Source organism: Podarcis vaucheri (assembly GCF_965113315.1).
Source record: "Podarcis vaucheri genome assembly, chromosome: 14".
NCBI lineage: Eukaryota > Metazoa > Chordata > Lepidosauria > Squamata > Lacertidae > Podarcis > Podarcis vaucheri.
This window is the reverse complement of record NC_138752.1, coordinates 8603504-8614410: the sequence shown is the minus strand read 5'-3', so window position 1 is coordinate 8614410 and position 10907 is coordinate 8603504. Positions and strand designations below refer to the sequence as shown.

The 10907-nt window shown below is 44.7% G+C and overlaps 1 protein-coding gene across 1 annotated transcript in view; it reads right to left on the bottom strand.

Annotated features, from left to right (window-relative positions):
• Positions 1-825: 825 nt before the first annotated feature.
• Positions 826-10907, bottom strand: part of BBS4 (Bardet-Biedl syndrome 4) — a 41239-nt gene continuing 31157 nt past the window's right edge. Inside the window, exons 9-16 of the mRNA XM_082198573.1 lie at positions 10540-10594; positions 9629-9697; positions 9063-9215; positions 7999-8170; positions 6882-6951; positions 4808-4946; positions 3455-3656; positions 826-1616 (exon numbers count right to left, since the gene is read on the bottom strand). Of these exons, the coding sequence (XP_082054699.1) occupies positions 1504-1616; positions 3455-3656; positions 4808-4946; positions 6882-6951; positions 7999-8170; positions 9063-9215; positions 9629-9697; positions 10540-10594 (973 nt within the window). The 3' untranslated portion in view covers positions 826-1503. The remainder of the gene's footprint in view (positions 1617-3454; positions 3657-4807; positions 4947-6881; positions 6952-7998; positions 8171-9062; positions 9216-9628; positions 9698-10539; positions 10595-10907) is intronic.

Sequence of the window (10907 nt, the reverse complement as noted above, 5' to 3'; positions counted from 1 at the left end):
TTGTTCAGGTAACTTTCCCATTGTTATTCAGTTGTCTGAGATTGAACCTGTAGCTTTTGCAGTCAAGGTATGTTCTCTCCCACTGACCTATGGCCCTTTCAGCTTTTTTTATTGGAGGAAACTACTGCATAGTAAATCAGGGATTGTTAACCTTTCTACTGACATCATGTCAAAGGTACCATACAGCCTTGGCTTCAGGGCAGTGGTGCAATGCCTCTAATGCCTGAATGCTGCTTTCCAAAGTCCTACTGAGATGTGGCTCAGTGACAAAGCACTCTCTCAAACAAAACAGGAGACAATTCAAAATTGTCCACTGGCCACTACTGATCAGAAAACCACAATCAATATAAAATTTGAACAAAAGCTCTTTGAGAGGGTGGTATTCACAATAGGCTGTGAGTCCTTGAATGGTGTGGTCTGGCGAAGAATGAAGAAAAGTTGGTAGGGTGGAACTGTTGGCTAGTGAAGAGCCTATGATTGTTCTAGACATCCTACAAGAACAGTTTCACAACCGGGTCCCCCTTACTGAGTTTTGCTTCTAGATGCACAGCTAGTACTAGGGGCTGGGATTGCCTCTGTCAAACTGAAACAGAGAAGCTGGCTGAGCCCTTCCTTCATGACGTGCCCCTGCCCAGCTCTGATAACTTCATTTCTCAGGTATCTAATCCAGAACCTTAGGTAACATTGCTTTTATTTCATTTGCAACGGAGACTTGGCTTCTTGTATTTGTTTTCTAATACAAAGATATGTATGTGCCAGGTAAAAAGATAGCAAACATAATCCATCTTCAAAGTTAATAAGGAATCAAGTAACACATGGGGCAAGTTAAATAGAAGCGTTTCAATCCTTTTATTAAATATTTCTATTTACATCTTTTAAAAAGCTCCCCCTATATATAAAGTAATTCAGCCAAATTGGCTGTAGTGATAAATTCCACCTTTCAATGATAGGAGAAGAAAGATATCTGCTGACCATTGGTCTGCTTGATCTTTCTGGGATCCTAAAGCAATAGCTTAATCCATTCAAAATTTCACAACCTCAGAGAACTTAGTTTGAGAGTACAGTAGCAGATGCTTCAGGCTGCCCTTTAGCAGTTAACCACTGGCGACTATCAGTACAGATATGTTAGGAGAGGGCAAGACAAAAGCACAAGGAATGCTGCAGTCTCAATTTTTAGGGCACCTCTCTACAATTGTGTTCTTCTGTCAGTAACTTGAAGAATAACTGTAAAACCCAACTTCTCCTGCTGCAAAGAACTTAACTTTTTCCAGTACTACTACCAAATTTCGTTTGCTGCTATCTTGAGGGCATCTTTCATAATCCTTTTAATTTGGAATATTGAAGAAAGTAGATTTTAAACATTTCCCAAGCATCCTGCTGGCTCAAGTATGGAGAGAGAACCTCTTGCTGGAGCAAGGCTTGGGTGATACCAACTTTACACATCTTGCTCCTCTCGCTAGCAGGGCAGGTTCTGCAGCTCTACAAGCTGTCCTGGTAGTCTCTTCAAGTTTCCTTTTCTTGTTCCATAGGCGGCTCCTGCCCTTCAGCGGGTGCAGCTTTCTCTGGATCAGAGGCAGGCTTAGGCTCCACTGGCTTGGCCAGCTGAGTTCCAGTGCCTGAAAATGAAAGTGAGCGCAAATCAGAACTTGCTTTTCTCTTCTAACCGAGAGAGCGCTTTTGGTGGATGGTGAAATTCCTAGTGTTTCTATATTGCTTACCGTGCAGGTTAGCCCAATTCCATGAGCATCCTTGTGGCTCAGTTGGACCAAATCACATTGTAAGTAACCTGGAATTTTTTTGTCTGCCTAAAGTAACAAGCGTTTCTCTGGCCTTGATTGAGGAAGGAGACTTCTCCCATTCCAGTATCTTCTAGAACCGTGAATAAACTATTGCACATTGGGTTTTTTGGGGGGGCGGTGTGGGAAAATGGGTCAGCCTGAACAGCGAGCACACGTGCCCACAGAGGCTTTTTCTACTGCCCGCATGGTTTTATTACCCCTGCTAAAATTAGGCTTGACAGAAGAAGCATTATATCAAGAAATCTGCCGGGTGTCTGTGATGCCCACAGCAGTTTCTCTGGTTTGCAGATGTGCCCTCTGGCCCCAAAAGATGGGCAATATCTGTTAGTGGATAGAAACTGCTTAGAGGTTCTATTTGCAATCAAACAGTATACCGTATTTTTCGCCCTATAGGATGCATTTTTCCCCCTACAAAAATGAAGGGGAAATGTGTGTGCGTCCTATGGGGCGAATGCAGGCTTTCACTGAAACCTGGAGAGTGAGAGGGATCGGTGCGCACCGACCCCTCTTGCTCTCCAGGCTTCGCGCACCTCTCCGCAAGCAGCAGGAGCCAGCGCTGGGCTCCCGCTGCTTGCGGAGAGTTGCCTGCACGCTGAAGCCTGTGCGGCTGAGCTCAGCGCGTCCAGGCTTCGCGGACCTCTCCGCAAGCAGCGGGAGCCAGCACTGGGCTCCCGCTGCTTGCGGAGAGTTGCATGCACAGTGAAGCCTGTGCGCGCTGAGCTCAGCATGTCCAGGCTTCGCGGACCTCTCAGCAAGCAGCGGGAGCCAGCGCCGGGCTCCCACGGCTTGCAGAGAGCTTCCTGTTTGGGGGCTGGGGTCGGGGGAAGCTCGGGCTTCCCCCAGCCTGGGGGAAAAAAATTTTCCCCCTTTATTCCCCCCCCCACAAAAAAAACTAGGTGCGTCTTATGGGACGGTGCGTCCGATAGGGCAAAAAATATGGTGTACATTTTGTTAAATAAACAAATGCTCAATAATTGTGCTTAGATTTATCTGCAGCAGATAATGTCTTTTGAAAACTATCCTGAGGCCCCTGCCTTTTAAGAGCCAGAGTGATCAGTGGAGATCATGTACAAATTTGTGAGGATTCATTTTTCCCTCCTTTATTCCCTCTGCTCCTGCTCTACACTATCCTGCTACTATCACTTACTGAGTAAAAGGCAGAATATACATAAAACCAACACTCCTCACTGCTGAACCTAGACCTCCTGAGAACATTTTTGAGCACAGACTAAAACTAGGTATTATATGCATGGTCTCCAAGCTGCCTGGAGAAATCGCCTGCTATTTTTGCAAGTTATATGCTAGTAGTGGGCACAGAATCTGAATGAGGATCCACCCTTGCCGTTAAATTCAAACTTGTCCTTGCTGGAGCATAACTTGTGTCTGTATGAAAGTTGTTAACTCTTTCTTTTTGCAGAAGTATGCAGGAACTACTTCTAAAAGTTTTTCACAGTGAAGTCCACCTCTCCATTTAACCTGAGCACTTGCAACACTGGGTTTAACTGCTTGAAGGCTAATCTCCCTGTGAGGTTACAGATGACTAGTGAACACTTACAACTACTACTGTGTAGCTCCCGCTTGTCTATAGCATTCAGACAATGAAAAAGGGGAATTGATTCTGCCTATGCAAATAGACATGGTGCAGATAGGCATACCTGGAATCATGGTCTTGGCATACCCAGCTGCAGAAGACATAGCCTGTCCCAGGGCTTGGTTAGAGCCCAAAGGCTGTGCACTGGAGGATTTGCTAGATGCAGTTGCTCGCTGCTTTGATTTGGAGTCTTTAGCAGGTTTAGCCCAGACTGCAACCTCTCCCAGTTGCAAGGCAGCACCTAGTCTCTGAGCTACATCCACCATCTGCCCAAGTGTGAAGAGGGAAACGGGGGTGGGAAGAAATTGAAAATCTGGTCAGCCAATACCATTGCCATCAAATCTCATTCCAGTTCTGCTTCCATATAAAGCAGGGGCACTAACCTATAGCCCTTCAATGTTTCTGACAACTCCCATTAGCCCCAGCCAGCATGCCTAGTAGTCAGGGAAGATGGGAGTTGCAGCCCCGCAATATCGGGGGGGGGGGCAAAGGTTCTCCCTGATAAAAGGCAAAGGAGGAAGGAGAACTTGGGGAAAACGCACGTATAACCTCTTGCCACATGTTCCCCTGAAGTACATCATCCTACCCCGCCAAAGATCCTGAAGCAAAAGACAACTTGGACAGCCATGCTGGTATTTAGCAACCTGCCTTTCACAAAAAGCAGACCATTGGGTCCATCAAGCTCAGATTACACTGCCTGCCAGCAGCTTTCTGGGGCTTCCAAGAATCTTATATGGAGGGGCTGGGGATTAAACCTAGGACGTTTTGCATGGAGACCATGTGCTCCCCCCCCCCTTTTAAGGGCAAAATGTGAGGGGGAAGGGGTGCTCATCTTCCTGAACCTTAGCACCTCTTGCCCTTTTTCTGTGTGCCTGCCTCCCCATCCCCAGAGGTGCCCAAACTCCCTACCCCAAATTTCAGGGAATGCTATCTAGGTCCACTGACTGCTAAGAAGGCATCCCAACCATGTTAATATAGTTGGTACCTCAGTTTTTGAACATCTCATTTGACAAACATTTCAGTTTTTGAATGCCGTAAACCTGGAAGCAAATGCTTGTTTTCAAACATGCCTCGGAAGTCAAACATGCCACACGGCTTCCGAATTTGAGTTTTCTATTTTTAGGCTTCCATATTGAGTTTCGGTTTTTGAACATTTCAGAACTCCAACGGTCTTCCAGAACAGATTACATTCAAAAAACGAGGTACCACTGTATTGTTTCTGATTTTTTTTTAATGGATTTTGTTACATTCTCATTTTAAAGGGCTCTATTTGTGATGCATCTATCCTCTCTTCTCTCCCACCCCTACCCCTTAGTTGTCTCAGGAACCACACACACTGTTTGAAGTTCCGCTAACAAAACGACCCCTCGCTGCGTAGCTGTTTGGGAGCTGCAAGCAGTGGTTTAAACTAACATACCTCAGGGTCAAACTCTGGTGTGCTATCCACTAATGCTTGGACCTTTCTTTTCATCTCATGGTACTGAAGAACTGCCCCCTTCTTATCCCCCTGATTGTAGAGCAGGCTTGCATAGTTGAGATTTATCAGCGGGCTGAACCTGAAACCCAGGAGAGACAACATGGTGGTATAAATGGTACTGGTGCTAAAGGGAGGTAAACTGCACTGTTGTCAGCAAGTATTGCAGCCAGGACCAAGACCCATCTGTGAGATCTCTTAGGCCTTTTGCTTACTGAAATTATTAATTGGATGAATTAGCTTTCTTGCCCACCCTTTAGCATAAGGTCCCAGAGAGGGTTACAACAATAAAATACACAGTTATATATATAAAAAATTACAACCACAACACAAGGGAAGTGTCAGAACAGTTAAAAATAAGTTCATCTAGGAAAGCAAGTCCACATATAAAAACAAACAGTTGCAGTACAGATAAAATTAAGAGTTCTGTAACCTAGTAGGTCAAATTCTACTTTTTTCAGAAATGAGAAGAATAGATCATAAAAATGATGTAAGTGTCCAAAGGTAATTTTTATCTTACATATTAGATCTGATTAGCTGAACAAACAGAAAGAGAGTAATGAAAAACCGAGAGCCTGTACATGGACAAGGAGCTATACGAAAGTGTAGCCTCAGGCAAAGAGACCCTTGGGGCTTTTAACACATCCCTTTCAAGTGTTCTCTCCTAAACTATATGAATGAAGAAAAAAACCTGGGGGTTTTTAAAAATGGAAATGAAGGTTCCTAAGAGCATGTCTAATGATTGTGCTGAAAGCCAAATCTTGAAGTTTTTAAAGTGCATGGAAACATGCACTGAACTTGTGTCTTTGGAGTAATGGGCGTAGCCAGGATTTATTTTAGGGGGCAGCCTTTATGTGGGGGGGGACACCAAGTTATCTGCAATGCAATTGGTCAGTTAAGTATTTTTATTTACTAGATTTGGGGGGGGGGTAGCTGCCCCCTGCCCCCCTCTGGCTGTGCTCATGCTTGGAGTTCAGCAGCTTTTAAGTGTCAGGATTGGGCAGGATTTGGTGCAATGTGACCAAAATTAGCTCCATAGTTCTGAGGCAAGATAATAGTTGGTGCATAAACAATCCTAGATGCCACAGTTGTAATCCCCCAACTGCAAGAGATTTCCAACTGGCTTTGAAACTTGTTTCACTCATGTGAAGCACATGTTGAAACCTATCCCCAAAATACCTTGCAGTTATAGGGCAAAGCACCTTATCATAGTCCTGGAACTTGCAAGCTGGCAACTGTTTATTGATCCTATTCCAACAACATGGAGCAGATGGAGGTTAAATACTCTAATCCCAAGGGAAATAGTTTTTAAAAAACAGAAATGCCTCTCCCAGCTGGTCTCCAAAAGCCACCCCAAAAGCTGAGGCAGAAGATGGTTTTTATAATGTGGCTACCAAGAACACCTTCCCAGGTAGCACACACATTATCTTTGAGATCATGACAAGATACAGTGGAGGTGGTTTCTTACAAATGGTGAGCTGCGAGCACTAGAACTAATGTAGTCTTTGGCTCTGCTAAGGACCTCAGAAGTGATGCTGTTTGCTGCCCACTCTTGCAGATTTTCTAAGTTTTTGGGTCAGCAATGATGCAATTGCACTTGAAAGAAGCAAGTGAAGCTCAGCAAACACTGGAGGCCCAAGATTGTCTCCTTTACAGAGTACATTTCCAAATTAATCTGTGCAGGATAACACTTGCACACACCTATTGACTAGTGGAACTAGGTTCATATGGCAAGTTCCAGAGGGAGATTTAGTGTGGAAAACACTTTTCATGGACTAGAGCCCCCTTACAGAAACATGCATGCACAACCTCCTGATCCCACCACCACCTCCCATTAAAACAAAAGTTGAGTAAGTGTGGTCCTAAGAAACAAGAAAGCTCACAGATAGTGCCAGCCTTAAGGTACTGCTAGTGAGGAAATGGGAGAGGATATGTGCCCTATGGAGCCACTCTTGGGTAGGCGCAGAAAGAGCACTATTTAACAAGTAAACTGCCCCAAGTAAACTGAGAAACGTACGTGTCCAGTGCTGAAGCTTTTTGATAGGCGAGCTTGGCATTCTCTACATCTTCAAGATTTGTCAAAGCAACTGTATCAAGAAAGGGGAAATGGGGTAACTCTTGCTGGCAAAGTGAAGAAATTCTAAATTAATTCTGCACCTTTGGCCAGTGTCTTTATTCTCATATTGCAGCTGGGAAAGGGACTGAGAGAATGACTTGCCTTCCAGAAAGTTGATGGTGGAGTAGGGTTTGAATTTGATTCCCCGTCACCCTTGCAATGCTCTTAAGGATGGGTCACAACACATTAAGCTTACTGAGAGAACGCACAGCCTCTTCAAGAGAAGCGTTCAGGTTTGAGACAGGGAACAACAGTCTTCTTAGGAAAGCTGCAGGTAGAAAGGCCCTGCTCAGGTTTCCAGGTTCACTCCCTGCCAACTCCAGTTAAAGCAGAAATGGGGAACCTGTGGCCCTCTGGATGTTGTTGAACTGCGACTTCCATATGACCTACCCAGAATGGCAAAGGGCTGAGGGATAAGGGGAGTTGTAGTCCAACAATGTCTGATGGGTCAGAGGTTCTTCATCCCCAGCTAAAGATCTCAAGTATTGGGTGATGGGAAAGATCCATTGGCTGAGACACTGGAAAGCTACTACCAACGAGAAAAGGCAATACTGGGCTACATAGACCCATGGTCTAAGTATAAGCCTGCTTCATGCGTTCAGGATCAATGCTAACCAAGGATAGGAATCCTCCGTCTTCCTTACCCATGGATCTGGTACTTTTGCACCTGCATCGCAGCTGATTTTATTTCAAGCCAGAGTTTAGTTCACTGAACAGAAAGTTGGATGTGAACCTGGGAGATCTGGATTCGAACTGCCCATTTAGTCATGACTATAAGAGGTAGCCGTAGGCAAGTCAGTCTCTTGAACTAAGTTCCCAGTCTGTATAATAGGAATAATGTCTACTGGGATTATTAAGGGAAGAAATGATATCATCAGTATCAAATAAACCACGTGCTTAAAACACCACATAAATTTATACTAGTGATTTCAACCAGGGTAGCATCCCTTAACATCAATAAGAAACAGAATTTCCATTGTAGTAAGCAGGCAAGGGTGGCAGGTGTGTGTGGTGCTACCTGCTAACAACATGTAGAGTTCTGCCAGCTTTGGCTGGAGATGGATGGCAGCGCTGATGAAGTGGAACGCAGAGGCATACTGCTGCATTGTCAGATGGACGAGGCCAAGGTTGTACAGAATCTTCCAGTCAAAGGGAGCAAGGTAGTTTGCTCGTTTCAGGCAGCTAATGGCCTGCAGGGGGAAATGGCTCCGTTCAATAAGAGAGAAGGCAAAGGCATTATGAAATGGCTGCTTTAGGGATAGAGGCCAAGGGTGCAATTTTCTTGATCGTTCCAAATAATAACGTCTCTCGAAAAGAACTTCATTCATACATTTATTTTATTATTTATTAAATTTGTTTGCTGCCCTGTACCCGTAGATCTCAAAGAGGTCCAAAACACAAAAATATAAAATATACAAAGCACAGAATAGATAATAAAAACAAAAATAAAGACAACCCAATAATCCCCTCTTCCACAACACATTTAAAAGGGCATTAGATGCCAATCAGCCAAAGGCCTGATTAAAGAAGAATGTTTTCACCTGGTGCCTAAAGGTGTACAATGAAGGCACCAGGCGAACGTCCCTGGGGAGAGCATTCCACAGATGGGGAGCCACTGCAGAAAGGGGCCATTCTTGTGTACTTCTCGTGGAGACGCACGAAGAAGGGCCTCAGAAGATGATCTCAGGGTCTGGGTAGACTCATATGGAGAGAGACGGTCCTCGAGGTATTTGGGTCCTGAGCAGTTCAAGGCTTTATAGGTCAAAACCAGCATTGATGTTGCTCTCCAGTTGCCAACGCTAGCTAAGATGGAATTAACAAAACCCTGACTGCTTTTATCTTTTCCAAACATCAGTGCAAATAAGATAAAACCCTGCTTCTGTTTGTGCCAGAGGGCTCAAGGATTAGGTGGGCAATAGCCAGAGGAACACCAATGCTATTGAAAGAAATGCCTGCCTCCCCACTTCCAATTCTGCATGCCGGAGGATTGGGGAGAGGGGAAGGAGGGGGTAAAAGACAATCACAAATGGATGCAAATTCAGGAAGGTAATAGGGTAGGCAGATGACACAGAACACACCTACCGCCACATATTTCTTTTTGCCAAAGAAGCACATTCCAATGTTGTTCCAGAGTGGGGGGCTTTCAGGAACAGCACAAGCAACCACTCGGTACTTGGTGAGGGCTACGTCGAAGTCTCCATGTGTCTGCATCATGCTGCCAGCTGCCAAGATGGCCTTTTGAACAGAATAAAGTAAAAACCAAATCGTAGGGGGCTAACAAACTGGCTTTTCACCACTGTCGGTGAGTGAACGCGAAGGCATTATCAGAACAATGACTGGAGACAGGTTTTGCACATCAGGAATACACCCAAAGCCACACATACCTGGAACCTTGTGGGATAGGCAAGACCAAGGACTAAGAAAGATCAGCCTTCCTCAACATGGTTCCCAGCAGATGTTTTGGACTACAACTAGGGCTGACGAGAGTTGCAGTCCAAAACATGTGAAGAGCGCCAAGAAGGAAAAGGTGCTTCAGTGACTCTGACCAGCTCATCCAGCTGTTTACTTAGGTTACCATTTTGTGACATTCATATTGATTTTCTTCTGTTTCCGCCAACAATTCAATATATTCCCATCCCCTGAGTTACCTTATAGTTGCTGGGATCATACGTGAGTGCGTTCCCAAGATACTCAAAGGCTTTCTGATGAACCTCGAGCTAAGTAAAGGGGGAAAATATCAGTAGAATATTTAAACAACTGAATCACGATACATTGTTCATTGGTTTTTACTGCACGGTCGTAGTTACTTCCTACGCCACATGCAGGTTCTTTAGGAACTGCAACAAACAACCCTCTGAGGTTCATCAAATGCAACCAGGAAGCCACTGCGCTCTCTCTAAAGAGGACTTCTGTGCATCTTTGGCTGACATGCTCTAAATCTGGCTCTCCCATGAGAAAGGACTCAAAAGTCAACCAGCCCCAAATATCACACCCCAGAATTCAAAGCCCTATCATTTCCTCCTGGGAAATCAACACTAGAAACCTAATAATCTTGGGCCATTACTGAGGCTGCTAGGAAATGAAGAAAGCATTTAGATGAGGAAATCCTGCCCAGAGACAAAACGGAGGCCCAAGTTGCATAAACAAGAACCATTCTGGGAGTGAGCTAGGGATTTGGCAGAATTATGGTACAGAGAAAACTGTCGACTCACGAAACTGTGTGACATTGCTTATCCCCAGGAAACTTTAAAGCCATTTCTGAATTTGTATCCAATACACAGTCCTTTCCTATATAGAAAATGCACAAAGCTACTTTTTCCTTCTTCATATACTTGGACTAGCAGGTTATAGAAGCAAAGCCTATCTGCATTCTGCTTTGGCTCAACTGCGTAAGGTAGGTTCCTTCCTGTGAGGATCTAAAGCACATATTTAGAAGAGATAGTCTGGGGCTAACTTTTTGAGAAAAGTCTCAAAGCGGCAATGGGGTTGCCTCAACATGAATGCCATTAACAGCTGCTGGACCAAACCGAACAACTAACCAATTAGCAACCTCCCATACCTCCAGGTAGAGCAAGCCCAGAGTTGTAAGGAGCTCTGTGTTTTCCGGAGAGAACCTGAAACAAAGAAAAAGAGACCGTAGAGTTTTATGGCATCTGGTGCCCTCATTAATACATTGTTATGCAAGAGCATAAACGAGTTTCACGCAGAGATGGCCCATGACATTTCTGCACCAGAAGCAGAAGATACAAATGTTCCCCACTATGGTGATAAAAATAAACGGCAGTAAATATCGTACAAGTTGCTACCCTTTGATGGTGGTCCAAAATTTGCCACTTGACGTGATCTGCTTCCTGCGTAATAGGACTAGCCCCAATCTTGCATGTGAAGGAGACATTTTATCAGCTTTAAAGAAGGACTACCAAGCCC